The 24,159-nt window shown below is 35.7% G+C and overlaps 1 protein-coding gene across 4 annotated transcripts in view; it reads right to left on the reverse strand.

Moving 5' to 3' along the window:
• Window positions 1-5,435: 5,435 nt before the first annotated feature.
• G3BP2 (G3BP stress granule assembly factor 2) overlaps window positions 5,436-24,159 on the reverse strand; it is a 76,108-nt gene continuing 57,384 nt past the window's right edge. For 3 of the 4 annotated variants that reach the window (XM_028491921.2, XM_028491920.2, XM_028491922.2), the window contains exons 2-12: window positions 20,224-20,342; window positions 17,663-17,744; window positions 16,722-16,895; window positions 16,095-16,185; window positions 15,083-15,185; window positions 14,392-14,572; window positions 13,306-13,404; window positions 9,081-9,183; window positions 7,767-7,895; window positions 7,099-7,217; window positions 5,436-6,763 (exon numbers count right to left, since the gene is read on the reverse strand). In XM_028491921.2, the coding sequence (XP_028347722.1) occupies window positions 6,491-6,763; window positions 7,099-7,217; window positions 7,767-7,895; window positions 9,081-9,183; window positions 13,306-13,404; window positions 14,392-14,572; window positions 15,083-15,185; window positions 16,095-16,185; window positions 16,722-16,895; window positions 17,663-17,744; window positions 20,224-20,318 (1,449 nt within the window). In that variant the 5' untranslated portion in view covers window positions 20,319-20,342 and the 3' untranslated portion in view covers window positions 5,436-6,490. The remainder of the gene's footprint in view (window positions 6,764-7,098; window positions 7,218-7,766; window positions 7,896-9,080; window positions 9,184-13,305; window positions 13,405-14,391; window positions 14,573-15,082; window positions 15,186-16,094; window positions 16,186-16,721; window positions 16,896-17,662; window positions 17,745-20,223; window positions 20,343-24,159) is intronic. The other variant, XM_007113643.4, reaches the window with a different exon arrangement.

The raw sequence follows: 24,159 nt of genomic DNA on the forward strand, positions 1-24,159 counted from the left end.
ATCTGATTTTCATTGATTTGTACGTTTATGCTAACTATTCAGAACTTGAATCATTCTCAGTTCCTTTCAGACACCTAAATTCAGCTGCCAAAAAATAACCTAAATCTATTTCCCTCCCTCAGATGTAGTAGTCTTGAACTACCACAACAGCTTCGTTTCCATTCTTATCCTACCATCTAGCCTCTACATGGCATTATCACTATGCTTAATTCTCTTTAATGGCTTCATACTGCAATTAGAAAGATATCCAAATAAACTGCTTATGCAGGCTAATTACATGATCTAGTCTAGTTCACCTGTTAGCATTTTGCCCCCCTTGACCCAAATCCACCTATCCCAGCTTCTTCTCATTACCCTCTAAGTTTTTCCAATTTTATAAGCTTTACATGTTATCTAGTCCCTCTGAGTGGAGAGCTGTTATGTTTCACGTCAACTCTAGGCATCTAAAGTTGCCACTGAGTTGCTTTATCTTACTTTACATCGCCATTTACAACTACTCTTCTCCATTGTAAAGTACATAAGCTCAGAGGGAGACCAATGGACTTGTCTTGCTCATGTATCCTCAACATGAAGAACAGTGCCTGGTACACAGAGGTGCTCAATAAACACTTGATAAACACCATTAAGTGGTCTGTCTTCATTAAAGCAATGTTTAATAGTATAAAGGAAAACACACACACACACCCCCCCCCAAGGTATACGGATCATCTACAGGCTGAATTGTGGATGTTCATTCTTTTGGATTCTCTACTTTCTATGATGTGCATACCATGCTTTTGTGTTGTTGTAAAATAAAGTATACATAAAACTTGCCACTCTATATACTGTTTTTGAAATTAAAAGGCACAAGTCACAATTACATACCCTCCTATACAGCTTCCTCTTTTCAGGTCCATTTCACACTGAAAGCCAAGAGGGTTCCAATAGTACTCCTGCCTCCCCATCATGAAACCTGTTTTTTTATCAGTAATTTGTTCCACATATCACTTTACTTTTCCAATTATGCAAGTGAACAACTTCGGATTCTTAGATACCATCTTCTTCCTCACCAAGACTTGGCTGTTTTACCCCCTAAGTCTTTCAAATTCTTTAGGTTTCTAACACCACCACTCTAGTCCAAGCTACTACAACCATTTTACTTTCATAGCTCTTGACTGAACTACTACAGCATCCTTTCACCTCATTTTCTCATTACTTAACTCCTTCAATTAACCCAGAGACCCAACTTATTGAACTCCAGAGATTTCAAAGTAGAATTACCTTCCCATCACTCAACAAAACCTTCAACTTCCTATTGCTCTTGGGATAAGGACCTACCTCCTTATGGTCTGCCCCCTAGCTACCTTCTTAAAATATGCAAACACTTTTAGACCTTTTTAACCTGAGAGTGGGGAACCTTGTTCATTTCATCATTTATCAACAGTACCTAGAACAGCACCTGGCACATAGAAGCTCAATAATGAATTAAATGAGCCAGTGAAAGAAGAGCATGAACAGATCTTCCTGCAGCCTGAAAAATGGACAGACAGGAGACAAACAGAAAATATTACGCAGAACAGATGACACTCCAACAGGTCAGAAAAATAGAGATGTTCATTATCAGAGAACCAGGTATGCATATCACTTAGAGAAAACATTGTTTTGGACTTTCAAATTTTGAATTACTGAAGGACTTCAAAAGGGGACAAGGCAAAAATGGATTAAAAAAAGGAGTTTGAAACACAGAATAGGGAGGCAGTAGAAATTCAACTGAGTAAAAAACAGCATCAGGTAACACTTGCTGAGTGCCCAATACATTGTTTCAGGTGCTTTATGTATTAACTCACTGAATCCTCACAATCATCCACCTCATTTTACAAATGAGTTAAACAAGAGCTCAGAAAATGTAACCATTGAATGGTGGAGTTGCCATACAAGGCCAGGCTGTCTCCAAAGCCCTTCTCTTGACCATCACACTATATGGAATCTACTGAATGGACAATATACTGAAGCTAAGGTAGTTCCTGGCCTAAATGAAACCATTCAGAGAAAATTTGTGGGGAAAGAGACTGAGGACAGAAGAGATGTGTGTATGTGTGTGTGTTGTGTGTTGGGGGGATAACGGTGGTTATGGGGTGATAAAGAGTACGGAAAACAGGAGCAGTTAAAAGAATATTATTAATGTCACAAAACAAAGCATTCCAAGTAGGCAATCATCTTTATCAAAACTCTTAGGAGGGGGCTTCCCTGGTGGCGCAGTGGTTGAGTCCGCCTGCCAATGCAGGGGACAGGTTCGTGCCCCAGTCCGGGAAGATCCCACGTACCGCAGAGCGGCTGGGCCCGTGAGCCATGGCCGCTGAGGCTGCACGTCCGGAGCCTGTGCTCCACAACGGGAGAGGCCACAACAGTGAGAGGCCTGCGTACCACAAAAAAACCAAGAAAACCAAAAAACTCTTAGGAGATCAAGGACAAGAGTAGTAATCTTTCTGTGAATGTTTAATCCTAAACCCACATTTATAGTATTTTGCCCAGTATTTGGTAATGCTAAAAACAGACTTCATTTCCCATTAATTCTGAAGTATAAGGTGTTTTTATACTAAATTGGAAGATTTCAGTCTTTGTCAAAAATACCCAGAACTTCATTACTTAGGAATTCTGACTTAATTATGCAAATTTCTTAAAAACAATTACTCTCTATATGAACCCACTGAAATCCATCACGAAGGGAAAGCTCTTTCAGGACATAATAAATAATTCATTTATCCAGTAACTTAAAATTAATTTAGAATTCTGGCATTAAATTGATCAAGACTTAATAATTAGAAAGTGTTATGAACAGAATGAAAAATCAGGTCTTCATCTGTAGTTAAATATAAATGATGAGCAAGCTGTCCTAATTTAAAGGAAAAATATGAACATATATCCACTAAATTTTCATTCACTTGATACAAAGACTGTATCATATAACACAGTTGAAATGTAGCATCTTGTATGGCTAAAACTTTCAAATATTTTGTTCCATATAAATTTCCTGGACCAAATGATATTTTGCTCCTTCAAATCTGGTTCTGTTTGCAATATAGTGTCATATATACATTTTACCCCTTCTAAAATTTTTTTCCACAGCCATAAAATTAGATGTTATTATACATTATAATTAACATTGAAAGGAATTTAATATACATTTATAAAAATCTTAAGTCTTACTGCCCAGTATTTAAATAATGGTTGTTCTGGCTTTTCTTCAGTACAAACCTGTGAAGACTGATTTAAAGAATCTTCATAAAGTGTTATGAACATATCAGGAAAAATTCACTTTTATCATCCCTTTTAACAAAGTTCTGAAATTACTACATATGCCTTATGACTTCACTACTCATTTAAAGTATATATTCATAACTATGACTATTCTTTCCTTTTTAATATTCCTTTAGAGCTTAACAAATCTGTTCTAATTGCTGAACTGGGTCATGTCCTTAACTTCAGATAACCTCAGTCTTCCCATCCCCTTTCTCTTTTCCTTCTGAGATGAGATAGCAATCCTTTGGAACACCCAAGATTTTTATAAAAAATAAATGTTCAGTCGTCTGCTTTACATCATTCTCACCTTCCTTACCACTTATTATTCTGTTCTACCATTCTTTATCTTGTATACCAGCTATCTAACTGAACTAAGTCTCTAACAATGTTCAAGTCTTACTTACATGATTTTATATATCAAATTTCACAAATAATAGTTGGTTTTAGAATAATTCCTTATTTTTACTTAGGTTGTGTGAAATGAAATTGGGAGAAAATATTCTGGAACAACAAACCTACAGATTAAATTAGGGACATAGATAAATGCTGCAGACATCAGTAGTTTATTGTTTGTTTAGTCCAAACACATTCAAAATGGAAACTCAAAGAATACTTTCCACCTGAAACAGTTAAACTAGATACTACTAGCATATAATGCTTAACACATTACAGCAATAAAGATGGTAATCCATTGTCTTCTATACCTACTAAAGCCAAGATGGTAAAGCCAATTTGGTTGCAATAGTGTCATAAGGATAGAATAGAATATTACCATCCAAAAAGAAAAAAAAAACAAAAAACAAACAAAACAAAAAACAGCAAATAACAGTAATGGTAGATGAATACTTTCACTCTGGTTCACTGAAAAGGGACAAAATGTTAAAAGTCCACAGTACTGCAGGTGAACAATCACCATGTAAACTTCTCCATGTGATGTTTTAATGTTTTACTCATTGTATGTAAAGACTGAAGCTGAATGGCTCTTTGCTTTAATTTTCTATTACACTTAACATATATCATTACTTTTGGTGCCAGAAGTTTTCGTGGGTGGCAGGGCAATATCTTGGATTGGAAATTGTATATATATATAAAATGGGAAGGAGAAAGAAATGAAAGAGGGAAAATATGCTATAAAAAACAAAACACTGACAAGAAACCACTCATTTAAAAGCAGTTTGAATACAGGCTTCAAAACTCAAAAGTAATTTTCTGGTAAGAACTTCAAGTACTATACATCAGAAAGTGTAAAAGTATTTCAAACAGGAAAAAAATCTTTAACCCCCCAAAATGGAAACTGAGAAATCTGTGTCCCCAAAATATATGCAATAGTGCAAGACTTTTCCTCGAACATGGAAGACCTCATTCAAGGGGGAAAAAAAGGGACAGATTTAATTTTACTTATATCGCCCAGTACATGAAAAACAAAATATGTGCATTATTTGCTAGTTTACTAAACAGCAAACAGTTCCATAATTCAGAACCAGTTTGCTATTATGTCAAGTGCATTTTTTGTTTGTTTTTACTAAGATAGAATGGAGAAGTCTTCCATGCTAACAAGCAGCTTTAAGTGGTCACACTTATTTACCCCACTCCTAGCCTGAAACATCCAGAAACTAGTAGGTACTAAATGCTCCAAGCATAAAACTGGATATCCTTTGTCATACTTGCGGTTTACTGGAACTTGCTATAAAGACAGACAATAATCCAGCAGCTACAAACTTTGCTCACAGAATTGTTTAGAAATTCATGTAAAAATAAAAGATGTCGTCCCAGACTTAAATTCAGAGCCACTCGGGTGCTGACATCAGTTCAAGAATTGTGCAAAATGAATGACAGTTCCCTGCCCCCCAAATAGAAAATGCAAACACTTAAGAGCTGCTGTTCTTTTCTCCGAAAATTGCAGTATCCTCACTCCAGGTTTACTTGCCATTTATGGAATCTGACTGCTTTTAAAATGTCACTAAAAATGTACATTAAGTTGATTGACTTTTCCAGCACCTCTCAAGTGATATACTTCAACGTTCACATTCAGGCTAACAGAAAAGTCAACAAGAGACTTACTCAAATAACTGACTTCCTCCTTCCCCCTCCCTCACAAACACACAAGACTCCCTCCCACAGAGAACACACAGTTGTTAACTGAAGAACAAGGTAAATAATATGCTAGTCAATTTTACTGATTTTAAAGATACTGCAATTTTTATACACTTCAATGATTTTTCAACATTTTGTAGCTGTTTGGCTTTGCAGCACAGCAATTCATACACTATACTGTACAAAATTACCAGCAAGACTGGAATGATGTATTAATAGAAGGCACCATCATGCTTATTACATTACCAGAGAACAAAATACAGTAAAGACAATTTTCACTGTACACAGCTTAAAGAAAGGAAAAGGGGGGAGGAGGAGTGTGTTGAGCAGCCAGCCATCCCTGTACTGAAGAGGGGCAGGTAGAAAAATCTTAGATATGGAGCTACTAAATCTGGTCTAATATTCAAGACCATAGCATTTGAAGTTCTGATTTTTGTTATTTAGTTCATAACTAAATGATTTCCTTCTGGAATATACTTGTAGTCTTGTTAAGGTTTATGTGTACACACGCTGGTCACAGCAAGCAGGTAAAAATGCCCTCATCATTTCACAACTATGCGCTACTGGAAAAAAAGATGAAAGATTTTTTCCCCTGTTGCCTCCTTTGCAGATGTCAATGTTAATGAGTTCAGAGTACCCATTAGTGCATTTTGATGAGTGCATAACAAGTTTCTGTTGGTTTGTACTTTTGGGGGGAGCCAAGGAAAAAGGCAAGATTCTCCAATTGCACAAATTGCACTATTTGTGTTTCCAACATTAATAGGCAGAAACAGTAACACTTAAACAAAATGTGCAGCAGAGGATTTTTTTTGACTCAAAGGACCTGAATTCAGTTGGGCGTGTCCTTTTAAGTTCATTTTGTTGCAGATAGTTTAAGATATGGTCATTTCTCAGTCCTTAATTCTCCAAGTCTAGATTTATAAATTAACAATGCGAATCCTGTTGTAAAACTGGGGAAATAATGTCCACCTCAATTTAACTGATAACCAAAAGATGCTTTTCACATCAAAGAAATGATCAAAAAGGCTGTGTCACATTCCAAAGCCAAAAAAAATTAACAAGAATGCAAACACGATGAATAATGTACCACTGCCAAGACTTTGCCAACAGTGGAGCCTCAGCGACGCTGTCCTGTGAAGCGGCCTTCCATCTGCCCGGTTCCTCTCCCAGAGCCAAGTTTCTGTGCCATGCCACCTCTTGGAGGGGGTCCTCTTCCATCCCGGTCCCGCATCATTCCACCGCCCACTATTCCACGGGGACCACCAGGACCTCGATCATTGCGCCTAATATCCCTGCGATCATCACCACCACCTCGAGTTTCTCGCTCTCTGGCAGCTCTTGTCTTTTTCTCTTCCACATTTAAACGTACTTCCCCTCGAAACATAATTGGCTTTACAAGAGAAGAAAAAATTTTACATGGGCAGGTTAGACAATAATAGTAATGTAGTATCATACATAAGTAAGAAAATCCAGGGAGACAAAAACTTTTCATAAAATTCTCAATATGCAATCTATTCCAACCTTCAATACCAGAGCAAATAATGAAATAAATTTAAAACAATCCATACTTCAGACTTTAAAACTACTAACAAATCTTTATTCTTTGCATAAATACCATTTCATAGTAAACTATTTTTAACTTTACCATTTAAAAAAGACTTTCTAAGTAATACTAAATACAACAGGAATAATAAAGTATTGAATTATGCCCTTTAAGTCACTTACTTTTGCAATTAAGATTCTCTGAACTGGTTCAGAGTCATCAAAAACCACAAAACCAAAATTTGGAAGCTTTCCCCCAACACCCTTGGTATTGATGCGAAGTTCCACAACGTTTCCAAAACCTGTGAAAATATACAGTACACCAAGGGTTAAATATCTTAACAAAATATTTTGTGATTTTAATTGTTCAGGATGAAATACCTTAATCTCCTTGATACATTTCAAAACAAAAGCTGCTATACCCAGTGACAATTAGGGTACATTCACTCTTACAGGTTACTCACTTAAGATGCCAACAAAAACTAGCCTGTTTTGTTACCCTTCTTCATCTTTATTACTCCTTTCAAAAGGGAAGTTACCTACAGTTTGAGAGACAATGTTATTTTCTATTTCTGACTTGAATTTGACAAATGAATCCCATTTCCAAATCTAAGACTGATTCATCCAGCTCTTTCTTCTAACCTCTACAGAACCAGGCCAGTCAACACTCAGTACAGTTATTGAGAAACATCTGGTATAACCTTCTACTCCCTTCTGATCAAGGTGATTAGTACCTAGAGATATACATAGTACAGAGAGGTAAATGTTTTTTTAAAAAATCCTCAATACATTATGAAGAGTTCTCTTCTCCTCCTGCTTAATTTTACAATAAAGCAAAATAAACTACTTACTCATGAAGAACTCTTTCAGTTCATTTTCATCAATATCATGTGGCAAGTTACCAACAAAGAGTTGATGACTATCTGGATAGCGAATTATTCTACGGTTATCAGCTTCATTCTGTTCAATATCTCCTCTGCCTGAGAAAAGGAATAGAGCAGATATTAAAGTTTACAATGTCATACAGAAATTAGCTCAAAGCAATGAATGTAAAAAAAAAAACTTGATATTCCTGTTTTAGTTTATTTAATAAGATAGTGAGCTCCTTGAACAGAGGTGGAAGTGCCTATTATTAGTAGGTTAGTTAGAAAAAAACATGACACTGACTAGAGATTGCTGAAGTCCCTTCTTCTAGGTCTACTGGTCTGATTATATGAAAGCCAAATATTAGCAGTACAAGTATTCCTCCTTAACCAAACTCCTGCCATCACCCAGAAACCAAATAGATTTCAGATAGTGAGGTATACTTGTACTAAATAATTGTTTAGTATTTTGAAATTCACAAATCAATCTTTGGTTGTATGAAATTACAGCCAAATCCATAAATTTAATAGCAATAACATCTCATTTATATAGCCTTTTATACACATAAGAGTGCTCTTATATGTATATATATAAAATCATATTTGATCCTCCCAATGACACAAGGAACACAATGAGGCATATAAAGAAAGGCATCACACAGGAAAAATTTGTGTAGTAACTGAATGGTGTAAGAGAAGCTCATGATTTAAGGGTCTCACCCAAGATCATAAACTCAATCAGTGACAAAGCTAGGATAAACCCCAGCTCCCATGACTTCTTAATAATAGCACATCACTTTTTGATGTATACTATATCTCCCACCTCCTCCCAAAAGCAATCTAAACATACTTATAGAATTCAAATAGAGGTTCTACATATATTAGCTAACAATGGAAACAAGTCAAAAATCATGGCAACTTACTTAATACCTAAGACAATCAAAATAAGAAGAATCAGGGTGTGCTTATTGTTTATCTGTGAAGAGATAAGAGTGCTAAGTAAGAGAGTAGGTTATTGGCAGCTCGGTTTTGAATTCTTAGAACCAGTGACAATAACCAAATAAAATGTGTCTCAAAATTCTTTTACACCTTCAAAATACACGTCTCTGTGGCATGTCAACTAATCTTCCCCTAAAAGTTGTTTTGCCCAGGCTATATTTAGCAGGTTACTTAAGCCTTTAAGCAGTTTGGTACTAAAAGGATTTGCATATAAAACACATTATAATTTTTTCAAATTTTTTAAGTTCAGCCTTCAACTTTTCAAGTGCTAAGTGCTGAAGGCCACAGAAGGGGCTGACTCACCTGGTCTTGGTCCTCTAGGAGGGAAACCAGGTCGTTCTCTAGGTCGCTGTTCACGCACACGAGGTGGCTGAGACTGAACTTCTGGTTTAGCTTCCACTCTCGGCTAAAATACAAGGGAAAAAACACATTATAAAGAAACACATTCCACAGGAGAAAAACAACTAAAGAAACAACCAAGGCATAATGGTCATTTTAAGTTCAGAATATTTTTAACGTAGTGTCCTATATATTTGAAACATAAATTTTTATAAAGATATTCTGTACCAATCTAGGACTGTAGGGTAAATTTTATTTTCTCACTCAAGGCTATAACTCACAATAAGCTGCTTTTGATTTACAACCATATTTTTTCAATAAAGTTACATCCACATTGAGATAGCATAAAAGGTATCGCTACAAAATTCAAAAATGCAAGATGAGCCACTCCATGTAAATACATATACAAAATAAAAAGCCATCTTTATCTTAGGAAGACAAGAATATATGACACATCCTTTCTAATTATCTAGTATGCTGCCCTTCAAATTTAATAGTGCTCAGCAATATCTTCTAAACCCCATCCCATAATTTTTTTTTAAAAAAATCAATATTTTGATAGTTCGAAATAAACAATTTAGTGTACTCTAGCGTCTAAAAATACTATCTTGAAGTTAAAATGCACATAAAAAAAACAAGATAGGAACGTGTTGACAGTGTCCTTTAGCTCCCTATTGTTCTTCCTAATGGGGGAGGTGTGCATTTATTTAAGGACTGACCCCAACAATGTTTCTTAATTGATTCTTGGGGGTGGCAGGGGAAGTAATAGTTCATTTTAAGGTACCCTCCAAAAGTTTCTGCTAACTGCTAAATTAAACACATATATTTAAAGTAACTATGCTAAAAACAAAGTGACATCTGCATCTACTATTACCTTTTCCTTAATACATTGGCATTTTCAGTATTCCCAACCTCTTCAGGCTGTGTCTATTGCCTAAATATTTATGGTCCGAGGAAGAGAAAATACATGCACCTGCAAAGGATGTTGAAAACCTTCAGCAGGAATATGAAGAATGTGTCCTCAAATCAGAAATCTAGTAATTTCAGTCCTATCTTTATGGCTGATCATCTCTGAGTACCTCAGTCCAGGCAGTGGCTCAAACTCTCATAATTTATATAACTGGGATATTATAATTTGCAGGGACACATTTTGATACAAAGAGATATGTTTCTTTCAAAAACAACCATTTATTATAAATAATTTCACCCACTGTAACCAAAAGGTATATTATCTCCTACCCTAGCAGTTTTTAACAGATTTGCCTGTCTGCCCCAATTGTTTTTCTTCCATATAGATTTCCCATTTCCCTCAAAATGAAGTTGCTTTCCATGTTCTAGAATTTTGCTAGTTAAAAAAAATTTTTTAACGTTTAATTTTCCCAGGTTTTTAGTATGTATTTATTCCTACAATGACCATATCTTATTTCTACACCAGATAAAGAACCAAGCACAGTGCCATTAGACATAGATGTTCAGTAACTACTGGTTCATTTAAAATTAAATTACATTTTTAGTTCTCTAACACAAAACATGTAGGAGAATGTTCTTCTATGCCTGACCAGGGGACCTAAGTTACAGCCCTGAGACCACTTCTATCTGTATTTAGAATTTCAGACTACATAATAATTTGACCGAAAATGTGATGCCTGAAAAAGGTAGTTATTTAGAAATTTCAGCTAAGTGGGGCAGGGCCTAAAAGCACAACTTACTTCAGTATGAAAGTAAAATAGAATTAAAGGATATTCTCTAACAAAGTCTGATGAAGCTAGTATGTTTAATTAATAAAAATAGCAAATGTAAACCTTTTAATTTAAATGTCTCAAAAACCTCAACTCATTCAAACCAAGAAAAAGAATTCTGGCTGACTGATTCAGATTCTTTTCAAAACAGATTACTGAAACAAAAATAACTGCAAGTAACAAAACAAAAAAGTTCTTCATTATCTTTTAAGGATTTAAAAACACAAATTTAAGTAAGTGCCAACATCTTACAAATAATCCATACATTAATTTAGCAACCTGACTTTTAGATATTAGATGATGCCAATATAGGAAAAATGAGACCAAAAAAAAAATTATCAAAATTTCTTTCAGTAACTGATTACTGTATGTCAACTAAGCCACCTGTACACTTACAATTCTTCAGGCTCAATTTCATGAAAACTATTTGCTCCAAGGAGGTAAAATAACTAAGATACCACATACTACTTTAAAGCCTTACAATTAATTCCATGCAATCAAAAAGTGTGCTCACATGACAAATTCCACAAATGAAAATCAAATAGAATATAAAATAAACATGAAACCATCAAATCAACTCAATAGCAGGCAAAACCACAACTAATATGTATTTCAACCGCACATAAGCTATTTAAATGAACTAATCGACTTCCAAGAAATTTACCAAGAAATTAACTTACCTACTTCTAAATTAATGCCTACCAATACCCTGGAATTAGATTTAATTCTTTTATTAATAATCTATGCTAAAAGTGTTAAGGAAATGGATACTACACAAAAGTGACAAAATAAAATTGAAGGGTTTATTAAATCAAGTGGAAAAAATCATGAATCCATTCTAACATAGCTTAAGGAGATCAGAAAGTTCTTTTAAAGTTTAAATTATAAATGTTTAAAATTTTGTTTTAATAAGGGGGTAGGCTGGGAAACACAGTCTCTTAAAATTTTTTAAAAAACTTAAAAAAAATCCGCCCCCTGCACCCGCGGACAAGAAGTTAGGATCTAATATAATGTAATTTAGACATAGCTTAGACATAGCACTCTTCTTTGATGTAAATAGAGATACATTCCCCTCCAAGGGCTAAATAAACCTATAGGCTTCCATGAGTGTCCAACTGCATAAATTCGAAGCCCTACTATTTTATTTACATAGCTATCTGACCTTGGGTGAAGTACTCTAGCCCTTAATTTACTTATCTGTAAAACAGGAATAATAACAGTAACCATACTCACAGGGTGGTTGTGAGGATTAGATAAGAATAAATATTAAGTGCTAGTGCTTTGCACAATGCCTGGTGCCACACTAAAGGTGTAAGAGGTGTAAGCTATTCTAACTTTTAACTAGCAGTGAGTTTAAAATAAATGTAGCCAACTCTGAAATCAAGTAACAATCCAAAGGATTCTTAATGCAAATCTGATAAGAAATCAAGCATTTCAAAAAAAAATCCGTAAGTCACTTATTGAGTCTTCAGATGGGTAGAAAAGCAGTCAATACCTGGCAAATTAATTTTCTTCGTTAAGACAGAATTCTAGTTTGTGATCTGAGGTAATTACTCAATATTTCCTGAATATCTAGCTGAAAAAAAAAAAAAGGTATCACGAGGTCATGTATTCTATTACATAGCTGATTATGCTTACAACACCAGAAAGGCTGTCTAATAATTACTAGCTACTTTTGAAATCTCAAAGTTTCACTGTTTAGAGCATATAAAGAGGTATATAAACACAATTTTATGTGCACTAACCATTCTAAATGTAAATTTTCTAGTGGAACGAAGTTTGATTCAAAATGTATGGGAAAGTATTAGACACCCTTTAACTGTGCCTATTAAGTTTAGAATTTAGTTAATTCTACACTACACCTAATAAACTTATTAGGTAGTCAGTGTCTTATTTTCAATGTCTTTGAAAGCTCTGAAATGGGTAAGATGACAAACAGACAAAAAGCAGAATACTAGAACGATCAGTTAAGGTGAACACTACAGTCATAAGTTGGTACAGGCTTCAATTAAACGGTATGAACCACTTACAGACTGAAAGCTTAGGCAGTGTATTTTTAAGAGTTTTTTCTATTTTTAAAAAACAATGATTCTTTATAATGCCATACTACTTTGTGCCTTTCCAAATTTCTTCCCTAAAATGTTTTTGCTAAATAAAATTCTAAATTTTTAAAAAGGATTTTTTTTGGTTATTTTAAGAAGGCTTTTAAATGACAATATATATTGGTAAAACTAACTTAATCTGTATTTGACACACCCAAACCCCAAATACCACCTATGTAGATGATGAATGGAGATTTGGCAATTTAAAGTGGGTGCACTGACATTTAATACAATTTTTTTGTATATTTAATCCATAATTTCTGATTGACTCATTTTAAAAAGTATAAAAAAGATAAGCAATTGGCAATGTAACAAGGATACAATCCAATGTGTTCACAGATTGGTTACCTGTGAGACTGGTGCTTTAACATGGGGTGGAATTCCAGAGGAAGAAACAGTACCACTAGGAGGCAGGTTTTTACTGGTCACTGAAGCCCAGGAGAAAGCCTGCAGGAAATGCAACAAACCTAGACTACTAATCATGGAAAACCACCAACATTCCTATAGGGAAACTTCCAAATATATATTTTCTTTTCATTTCTAAACTACTGTTCTATATTGGAGGACTCCTAAAAGAAAGGCACACACACACATGCCAGTCTATGTGCCAGCTTTCAAAATCTCATTATGCAAGATTATTTGACTGTTTTGTCTGAACTACTAAATAAATCCACAAGCAAGTTCCTATATGCTCTAAGGAGATGAGCAAGTGGCAAACAAAACCACTAACAACTACACATACTAGAAAAATAAGAACCTAACAGAACCAATTTCTTTCCCCTTTTGGGGGAAGATAAGGTGTTGTGATGGTGTCAAGGGGAGAGGGGAAGGATAGGAAAGAAGAAAGTACTAGCTGGAAAGTTTAACAGACATTCACAAATTGAACAAGGAATCTCCTTCTCTCACTAAGCAAATATACTTTAACCTTCTACTTTACAAAAAGATAAAAGGTGTTTTAGATAGGTTTAAATGATACACTATGGGTGTCACTCATGTTTCCAAGATAGTTTAATTGGTGTAGTAAGGAAATTATTCCCATTTAAACCAGAAATAACTTGTATCACTTCTCTTAGCAATAGGCCAACTTGTTTTAAGTTGGGAAATTGCATGACTCCTGTTGCATCCGTGTGTAGAGGACTTAATACAGAATGAAGAGCAACTCTCAGTTTTAGTACACGGACTAGAAGATACTAAACACTGCACACAGACAAAGATTAATCTTAAATTTTACCCTGAGGGGTGTTTTTTAGGGGGTGAAAATACAATAAAATTTCCTCAGAATTACCAAAAACCCCCCCACAGCTTCTTTCATACACATAAAAACAGCATAGCTTACTATTAAACAATTTAAATAACAGAACAAAGGTCATGCTTCATTAATGGCACCAAATAAGAAAGTGTGATGCTAAAGGTCTAGAGTTCCACTGCGCTAACCTTTGGTGGCTCCTGTGGCAGAGAAACAGGTTCAGCAGGAGGAGGAGAAGTAGACTTCTCCTCTAACTCTTCCAAGTTCTTCTCCTCCACTTGTGGCTTCTGCTCTTCAGTCTTTGTTTCAGATTCTGGCTCAGGTTCAGGTTCATGAGACGATTCTTCCAATGGCTCCTCTATGCCATTACTACAATAAAATATTTTGTTCACTTTTCAGTATGAGTGAAATGATCAATTTAAATAAAAGAAAATTCAGCATTTCTCTAATTTAATGGGCATAATTAGTAATAAGCTGTTTTGAAGCAAAAGTCCATTAAGAACTAGAGGCAAAGGGAATAATACTCTCAAGCAGCATTTCTTTAACCTAATTTAAAAACTGGATTACTAAAAATGTTTACTTTAATACTAACTATAAACAAACTGCATATTCAAAAACTAAAATGCTTACTCTGTGTTGTCCCAAACACAATGCATTCTCAGCAAATGATCAGTTTTGGGCCAAACCAAGTTCAATTTTTGAATTAAATAAAACAATGCCTTCCATATAGAATTACTTTGCATATACACAGTAAATTTTCAAATGCTGCTTTCATAGCTTTAGCAAAATTTACTTTCAACAATAATTCTAGGAACAAAAACCAGCTTGCAACTACATTATAGTTTAGACCAAATTTGGCCTTGCAGACACTATTCTTACGTCACAGGGTGAGCTTCATAGTAACCACTGTTAGCATTTTCTTGAACAGGTTCTGGAGATGGTTGCCTTTCTTCTTGTTCCTCTTCTACTTCATCTTCTGATTCTGAAAATACATAACATACCACATCTCGTTTTAAGAGGCTTTAATACACAATTTGATATACATATTTTTAATGTTTAAAGAAGTCATATGATATTTCTTACAAAAGCACTTAATTGCAATATTCCTTGTTCTCAAACTGAAGAGCAAGCAAGATGAATTTTGGAATTTACTCTATTTTTTAAAAAGGTCTATTAGTAACAAGGAAGGGTAGGAAAAAAATGCTATTAAAGTCATAACTCAGTTTCCTTTGTCACATCGATTCAATGGAGGAATAATGGTAAAGAAAAGGAAACAAGCTGATGTATATCAACGGAAGATCAATTAAATAATTATGGTATAGCAAAAAAAAAAAAAACAAAAAAACCCAGCCAACAAAGATATACTAAGTGAAAAAAAAGCAAGCATTGAGCCAGTGTACTTCCACTTTTATAAAAGTACTGGTCTGGGCTTCCCTGGTGGTGCAGTGGTTGCGCGTCCGCCTGCCGATGCAGGGGAACCGGGTTCGCGCCCCAGTCTGGGAGGATCCCGCATGCCGCGGAGCGGCTGGGCCCGGCGCCCCGCAACGGGAGAGGCCACAAAAACCTAAAAAAAAAAACAAAAACAACTTGTTAAAAAAAAAAAGTACTGGTCAGTACAGAATACAACAAAATACAACAAAATTCTATAATAGGCACCAAACTCTTGGTTATCTATAGAGGATGAGATTGAGGGAAATTTCTTCACTTCCTATGTACGATTTTTATATAATTTCATATAATGAACTATTTCTTTTATAACAACAAGAACAAAAAGAAGAAAAGGGAGTTTGACTCAGTTACAACAGAGGCAAATTTCTTTAGTTTCACACTTTCCATGTCCTTAAAGAGTACTGATACTGACAAAACCCTTGTATCTTCAAAGTTACCTCACCTTCATCAAGTTCTGGTTCTGAATCACCAAATACTTCATCTTCATAACGAAACATATCATTGTGAACATAAAACTTATTTGGAACAGATCCCTATAGGAAAACAACATCCAAATAGTCCATAAATACCCATAAATGTGGTATTACATAAAAAGAACAAATAAACACAATTTCTATTTTAATAATACAGAAATGATATAGACTGAAGATAATTTTCCAAAGTTGAACATGCTATGATGTTAATATAAAGTAAATTACAGGAGATCACTCAAGGAATACTGAAACTCAAGAAATGGCTACTCAGTATAGAAGAACCAGGACCAATTAACAAACAGAATTTTTCCATTTTGTTTAATATGTAACCTATTAAATAACAACATACTTTTAATATTATTTCTATAATCTTAATCATCTATTTACACATTAGTATCAGGATCTCATTTTTACTTCTGAATAGTCAAAGCACACACACAAAGCTCAAATAAATTAATCAACAGGTCCAATACAGATTTCTCAAAAATAGCTACATGCATACCTATACCTGTAAGAAGAAACTCTGGCCACTTCAAGCAACTAATAACAGTAAAATGAAATCACATAAGTGAAAATTAATTGAAATGAAAACTTACTTCAGGAGCCAGAACAAAGGTTTGCATAAACTTCCTCTCTGGCTGTCCACTATTGGACAGCAAACCCATGACCTGGACCACTACTCCATCACTCAAGGTTGCGTGAGCATCCACATGACGAATTTTAGTATGACATTCGCTGAAGTTCAGAGATAATACTTTGTGGTGTATATCCTTTATTAGGAGAAGAAGGTGGGGTGGAAATACAAACTCATGATACTGCATTACCTATTCAATACTAAAGACTTTGATTTCCTCGCAACTCTAGAATATTAACTGCCTTATTTGAATCCATTCCACCATGCTACGCATTACTGACAGACTGATGTTCCTAGAACCACTAGTTTCAACATGTCACCTCTCTATACAAGAAATCACAATGGCTGTCTCATATTATAGGCTTTGTGCAGCTTTCTCCCACTGTTCCGTATTAAGTATTAGTCATTCACGTAAACTGTGTTGACTACTCCTTGACCTCGCACCAAACTTTACTGCTTGTCTGCTGATGCCATTTCTCCTACTTTCAATTTCCTCGTTTGGTAAGGCCGAATCCTATCATTCAGAGTCTACTGGAAGTCCCACATCCTCTACAAAGTCATAAGGAGTATATACTCCTATGCACTCCTGTAACATAAGGTTTAGCCCACATTTCTATAAATGTTATACATTGTCTCAACTATTTCATGCATAAAATACACCAAGGATATTAAAATGTTCCATTTTCTCTTTTGTATCCATGCCAGTGTAATACCCGTGCTTCGTACAAAATCGATGTTTCTAAGAACTCAAAGCACGTTCGATGATTACTGTAACATAATTCTAGTATAGCTGATTACATTCAAGAAGAAATCCATGGGCACAAGAAGCTATTTTCCAAATCTCTATCTTACCTCAAAAAAAAACCTAAAGTAATCTAAAATGCATATGAAATTGATACTTACATTTTGGCCATAAACTGCCTCCTGGGGCTTTCCACTAGCATCTACTCCACCATGAACATAGGAAGAATTCCTGCCATAAAACCTGTAAAACCATTGATAATGAATGACATTCAGTTGTGAAGAGAAGCGTAAGAGGCAGTAGAGTTCTGGTGTCAAACAGACCTAGTTTCCAGGTCTGGCTCTGTCACTCATTAGCTATGTAATCTTGAGACTTACACTCCTCAAAGTTCAGTTTCCTTGGTTATAAAACAGAACAAGAGTAACTTCTCCAGAGTTGTTGTAAGGATTAAATGAGTAATGACACAGAATTCTTAGCGTGCCTGGCACACTAAATATACACTCAGTCATTAGCTATTCTCATCTAATTCTTATATCTATATTTTGTTAAGTGGAAAAATGAGATATTCAAAATATATTCTAAACACTGATGCTGTAGTAAATTTACCCATTTTTTCCCCATCAGATACAAAAACTCAATTATCTAAATTTGTTTGGGAATCAGATACTGTTTAACATTCATTCTACTGAGAGTTCCAAATGATTACTAATTCCAAAGGTTTAGGTTAAAAGTTTAGATTTACGGGAAGATCCCACATGCCGCGGAGCGGCTGGGCCCGTGAGCCATGGCTGCTGAGCCTGCGCTCTGCAACGGGAAAGGCCACAACAGTGAGAAGCCCGCGTACCGCAAAAAAAAAAAAAAAAAAAAAAAAAAAAAGTTTAGATTTAAATTAATTGAAATAATTCAGAGACTAAGTTAAAAAAAACTACATTATTTCGGCATCTAATTTTTCAATTATATTTTTACACGGCTCTTAAGTACATGATAAATTAGTGTTTCTCTGGTATTACCTAAAGCAATCAGAATTAATATCTTCCTAAATTAAGGTTATCAACATGCAAAGTTAATTTTTTCGTAAAGAGAACTCAGGTCCTATTGTAATAAAACATGTAAGACTTCCTCCACGCCAAGCAATGTTCTCAGTGCACTACTTACATATTGATTCATTTTACTCTCCTAACAACCTCAGGAGTTAAGTGCTATTATCTAAATGAACAAACTGAAGTTCAGAAGAGGTTAAATTAACTCCTCAAAGGTCACACACCTATCAAGTTAGGGCAGCTGGCTCCAGAGTCCATGCTTTTAACCATTACCCATATTTTAAAGTTTATATTAGTTTCTCTCATGTACTACTGGCAAGCATGTAAACAACTATCATTTTTCTGGAGGACAATTTGGCTGTAAGTGTGTATAAGAAAAGCCTTAAGGATAATCATACCTTTGACTTAACAATTTTACTTTTAGGAACTTAGCCTAAGAAAATAACTAGAAAGGTGCACAAAAATGCATGTGTAAGGATATTCATTAGTGTTGATAAGTGAAAAATTAAGAACAAACTAAATGTTCATTAACAGGGAAATCTGTTACATAAGCTAAGTATAAAACAGAAGTTTGTGCTGTTATCTGAAATGATGGTAGAGAGCCTTGTTCTTCCTTGTTAAAAAAAAAAAAGCTAAAAATGCTAATGCCTACATTGTGAAGACTAAATTTCAGATAATAAAAGGTCTTATTAATTCCATTCTCCCTCAAACTCACATACCCTGTCAATAAGAATGTTTATTTTTATAACAGAAAATGTACAGGTATTCCTTTTGATTGGGGGGGTGGGGACGGGAGGAGGTGGTAGTTATATAAAAATGCCCCCTGGGATAACAGGGAATATTACACACAGGTTTAACAACGGAGGGGCATAATGCAAAGTAACACTTTAGAATGCCCAGCATGATTATAAAGAGAACCTATAGATAAAAGAATAAGTCCTTTTAACAGTCTTTCCCACATGAAGTGACAATGGTATATTTATCCTTAACTCACTTGGCTAGTGTGTTCTACAACAAATGCTTGCAGAGCTTAATGCTTACAAAGGTCTCACTTATCTTCCACCTGTTAAAATAAACCAGGTAGAACAAAAATTATAAATACTACTCATAATATAAATCAATTTTGTTTCAATCTCTGGGAAAAAAGAACCTTGCAGATGTCCAACTCTTGCCAAAATAGTAAACAAGGCTACTGTTGCTGTTTTACCAAGGAATACTATCTTGTGGATCAATCAGAAGGAACTTTCACAAGTATGATCACTTAACTGATTCATTTCCTAACATTGCTACAGACAACTCAAAATAAAAAAACCAAGAAAACAAAAAACAAACATAAGCCTGTGATTTCAATAAAGACTAGAACCCATTAGTTGGTCAAGTCTTTGGTTTTTATAAATAAATGAAATATAAAATACCAAGAGTATGTAATTGTGTATATGTGTGTGATGTGTACAGATGTGAATGTGTTATATAATGGGATATAATGTGAGGTGTTTTCCTTACTGTAGATTTGAGTCAAAAAAACTTGAAAAAGACTGGATTTAAGCCATCACTGTTAAAATACTGGGCGTGCTTTGCAAAGGTACTGTCAGGACGTAAAACAGGAAAGACAAAATTTATATGTAGCCATACTCCAGAAAACAAAACCAAATAAAAATATCAAATATGCAATTAAAATTTACCTGTGTAAATATTCTGGAGCTTTATTCAGCAAAGTATAATATTGCCTCACAAACTCCCGCCCTACAAGCAGCGGACTGGGCTTCTCCATAACCATTTCTTTGCTGCACAATGTCAAATGCTAAGGGAGCAAACATAAGAATAATAACTATTAAAAGTCATCTTTGTTAAATTCCATGAACTAAATCTTCTCAGCCATTCAAATGAAAATAAAGAAAATATCATTTATTAAAAAGTAACTACAACAGCAAAATAATAAATTCCAAACAACTACCGATAATCTCCAACATCTGCCATCTCCCCTTTGTCTCTAATTCTTGATCTCCCTATCCTTCAATACAGGGGCAAGTAGCATAGTTCTCTTTCTAATTCCCAAGAGTCCAGCGCTGTCTCAGACTAGGGGCACCATAATAAAGTCTTCCCACTCATAGTATCTTTTTCCTTTGGGGACCATTATCTCCTACATTCTTGGATTCCAACAGTTTATTTTTGAAAACTAGGCAGAGGGCACAAATCAGGACTCGGTGATTACATTTATCATAGACAGTACTGATTTTTGTCTTCTTTGTACTCTCTCCTTCTTGGGATTAATTTCACTGTTTTCAAAATGATAATGATTATGATTAAAAATCAGCAATAACCTCAACACTCAGATAATGGTTTTTTACATTTGGTGTATGTCTTTCCAACCTTTCTTGCTATTAATTACCTAACTACATGCCAGGCACTGTTTACAGTAAATGGGATAACCTAGTGAACAAGACTCCAGCCCTCAGGAGTATATAGTCTGTCATGGAATACAGACAAGCAAACAGGGAACAGAATAGGTTCGGTGCTATGATAAAATATGTCTAAGCCCAAAATCTCAAAGATAAGGTCAAGGAAAGCAAGTACAAAATAAAAATAGAAACACAACCTTTCATCATTTAAAGTAAATGATTTATATGTTTATAGCCCCTCAAATAGTAAAAATTATAACATTAGGAATTGGAGAAAAGGGAAGAGAAAAAAAGAAAATTTGAATATTACTTGTTTAAATACATATATATACACTATATACATGTGTATCTACTGGGTAAATCAGGATGCAGTTTAAATTCCTGTTAACAAATAAATTTCAACGTAGGTTTCCTTTTCTTTTTCTTTTTGGCCGCACTACGTGGCTTGCAGGATCTTGGTTCCCTGACCAGAGATCGAACCCACACCCTAGGCAGTGAAAGCGCAGAGTCCTAACCACTGGACCGCCAGGGAATTCTCTCAAAGTAGGTTTCCTTTAAGCAAAAAATTTCACAAAGATAGCCCACCATAATCATTACAATTGTGATGCTGTTTTTAATAAAAATCAGATACCAGCCATAATGGAGCCTACAGATAAAACTCTACAATTGTAGTGACTCCCAACTCAACTTTTACATAATGCTCTATCAGGTTCCCCGTTTCTCCTTTTTCAACTTGTCTTGCAACTCTCATTCAATATTAAAAAAAAATGTGTTTACATTTTTATATAATTCCTAACTCCTTTCAAAAATAATTAACTGCTTCCAGTGGCAGGGTCTGGGGAAGGCACAGTCGCAAGAAGCCCTTGAAGCAGCCCAAGAAGCAGGCCAAGGAGATGGAAGAGGACGGTAAGGCTTTCAAGCAGTAACAAAAAAAGGAGCAGAAGATGCTGGAGCTAAAAGTGAAGGCCGTGGGGAAGGGTCCCTGGCTAGAGGTGGAATTAGGAACTCTGGCAAAAACTAAGCTGTTTTTTATGCCTCAGATGATGGTGACCCTTACTTCCATTGCTGCTTAAACACCTGAATTCTCTTCCATAACATCTGTTGCCACCTCTAGCTAGAATGAAGGGTTGTCTTGGAGCCTGTGGCACATTTTTTTTTCTTAAAAGTTCATACAGTGGGCTTCCCTGGTGGTGCAGTGGTTGCGCATCCGCCTGCCGATGCAGGGGAACTGGGTTCGCGCCCCGGTCTGGGAGGATCCCACGTGCCGCGGAGCGGCTAGGCCCGTGAGCCATGGCCACTGGGCCTGCGCGTCCGGAGCCTATGCTCCGCAACGGGAGAGGCCACGGCAGATGGAGGCCCGCATACCACAAAAAAAAAAAAAAAAAAAAAAGTTCATACAGTGGCTCATCTCTTCAGTTCATCCTTAGCCACTTCTACCTTAGCTGTGAGGTCAAAGTAAACTCATCCCAGAATCCTGCCAGTCTGCTCTTCAACCTTTGTTCTACCTTGAATTCTGTACCACCTACAATCAAACCAACTCATTAAAAAAAAAAAGTTAATCCACAAAGTAGAATCAGATACTGTCATTTCAGGTGCCATTAGTTTCCCCCAAACTGAAAAACCTCCAATAAGGATGAACAAATTCTAATGCATAAAAGGACTCTCAGGACTCCCTTGGTGGCACAGAGGTTAAGAATCCGCCTGCCAATTCAGTGGACACCGGTTCAAGCCCTGGTCCGGGAAGATCCCACATGTCGCGGAGCAACTAAGCCCGTGCGCCACAACTACTGAGCCTGCGCTCTAGAGCCCACGAGGGGCAACTACTGAAGCCCATGTGCCTAGAGCCTGTGCTCCACAACAAGAGAAGCCACTGACAAGTCCATATGCCGCAACTAGAGAAAGCCTGTGCACAGCAACGAAGACCCAATGCAGCCAAAAATTAATAAATTATTAAAAAACAAAAAGAACTCTCATTTGCTACATTTAAAGTAATGAAGCAGGGGACTTCCCTGTTGGCACAGTGGTTAAGAATCTGCCTGCCAATGCAGGGGACACAGGTTCCAGCCCTGGCCCGGGAAGATCCCACATGCCGCAGAGCAACTAAGCCCGTGTGCCACAACTACTGAGCCTGCACTCTAGAGCCCATGAGCTGCAACTCCTGAGCCTGTGTGCCGCAACTACTGAAGCCCGCACGCTTAAGAGCCTGTGCTCTGCAACATAAGCCACCGCAATGAGAAGCCCATGCACCGCAACGAAGAGTAGCCCCCGATCGCTACAACTAGAGAAAGCCTGCCCACGCACAGCAACGAAGACCCAACACAGCCAAAAATAAATAAATTTATAAATAAATTAAATTTTTTTAAAAATTAAAAAAAATTAAATAATGAAGCAAAGAAACACAGTATTTTTATTTTGAATGATGGGGAAGGTTGAAGAACAGTAGACTCACCTAGTAAAATTTTATAAAATAACAAAAATGTGGAAATTTTACACATTTAAATACTGTAACAACTGATTTAAGCTGTGGGAAGATACTAACTTACCCTCTGAATAAAATAATTATGTACAAAATAATTTTTGTTCAAATGGTTAATGACAAAAATACTATTAGGGATTGTTTCTAGGTTTGGGGATTCATATGTTTACTTCTTTTTGTGCCCAATTCCCAGATTTTCTACAGTGACACTGTCATTTACCCCAATTTCCCATCACATTTATAAAGTACATATTCACCTACCATTTTTGTCACCTACGTATAACCAAAGTGAAAAAAAAAAAAAAGGTACCAATTACACGTATCAGTGTCAGAGAAAGGTCAAAATACACTAGAATTACTGTAACAAAGTTTGGGAGAGGCTTCACATTGCCCACTACCTATACAGTCACTAAAGTTGATGGCCATAAGGCCATGATATCAATTTAGATCAGAGAGACAGGCAAAGGAGATGGGCACTGGAGGTAACTTTTACTTGATTACTCAATAAATTATTATTTATTCAAAAAAGGTCAACTTGAAAAGTGAACTTCAAATGGTGAACAAGATAAGGCAGTGCTAATCTAGTAAAAGCTTAAACAAATAGCTATACATAAGAGGCTATGCAGAGTACACTTTTTTAAAGTTACAGGGAGGCTCCCACAGGGAATGATAAAATGAAATGAAGATGAGGATGGTGTTTCAGTTAACTGCACTGACTTAAATGTAACTTACAGATCAGTTAC

The sequence above is a fragment of the Physeter macrocephalus genome, chromosome 7 (assembly GCF_002837175.3).
Source record: "Physeter macrocephalus isolate SW-GA chromosome 7, ASM283717v5, whole genome shotgun sequence".
Taxonomy (NCBI): Eukaryota; Metazoa; Chordata; class Mammalia; order Artiodactyla; family Physeteridae; genus Physeter; species Physeter macrocephalus.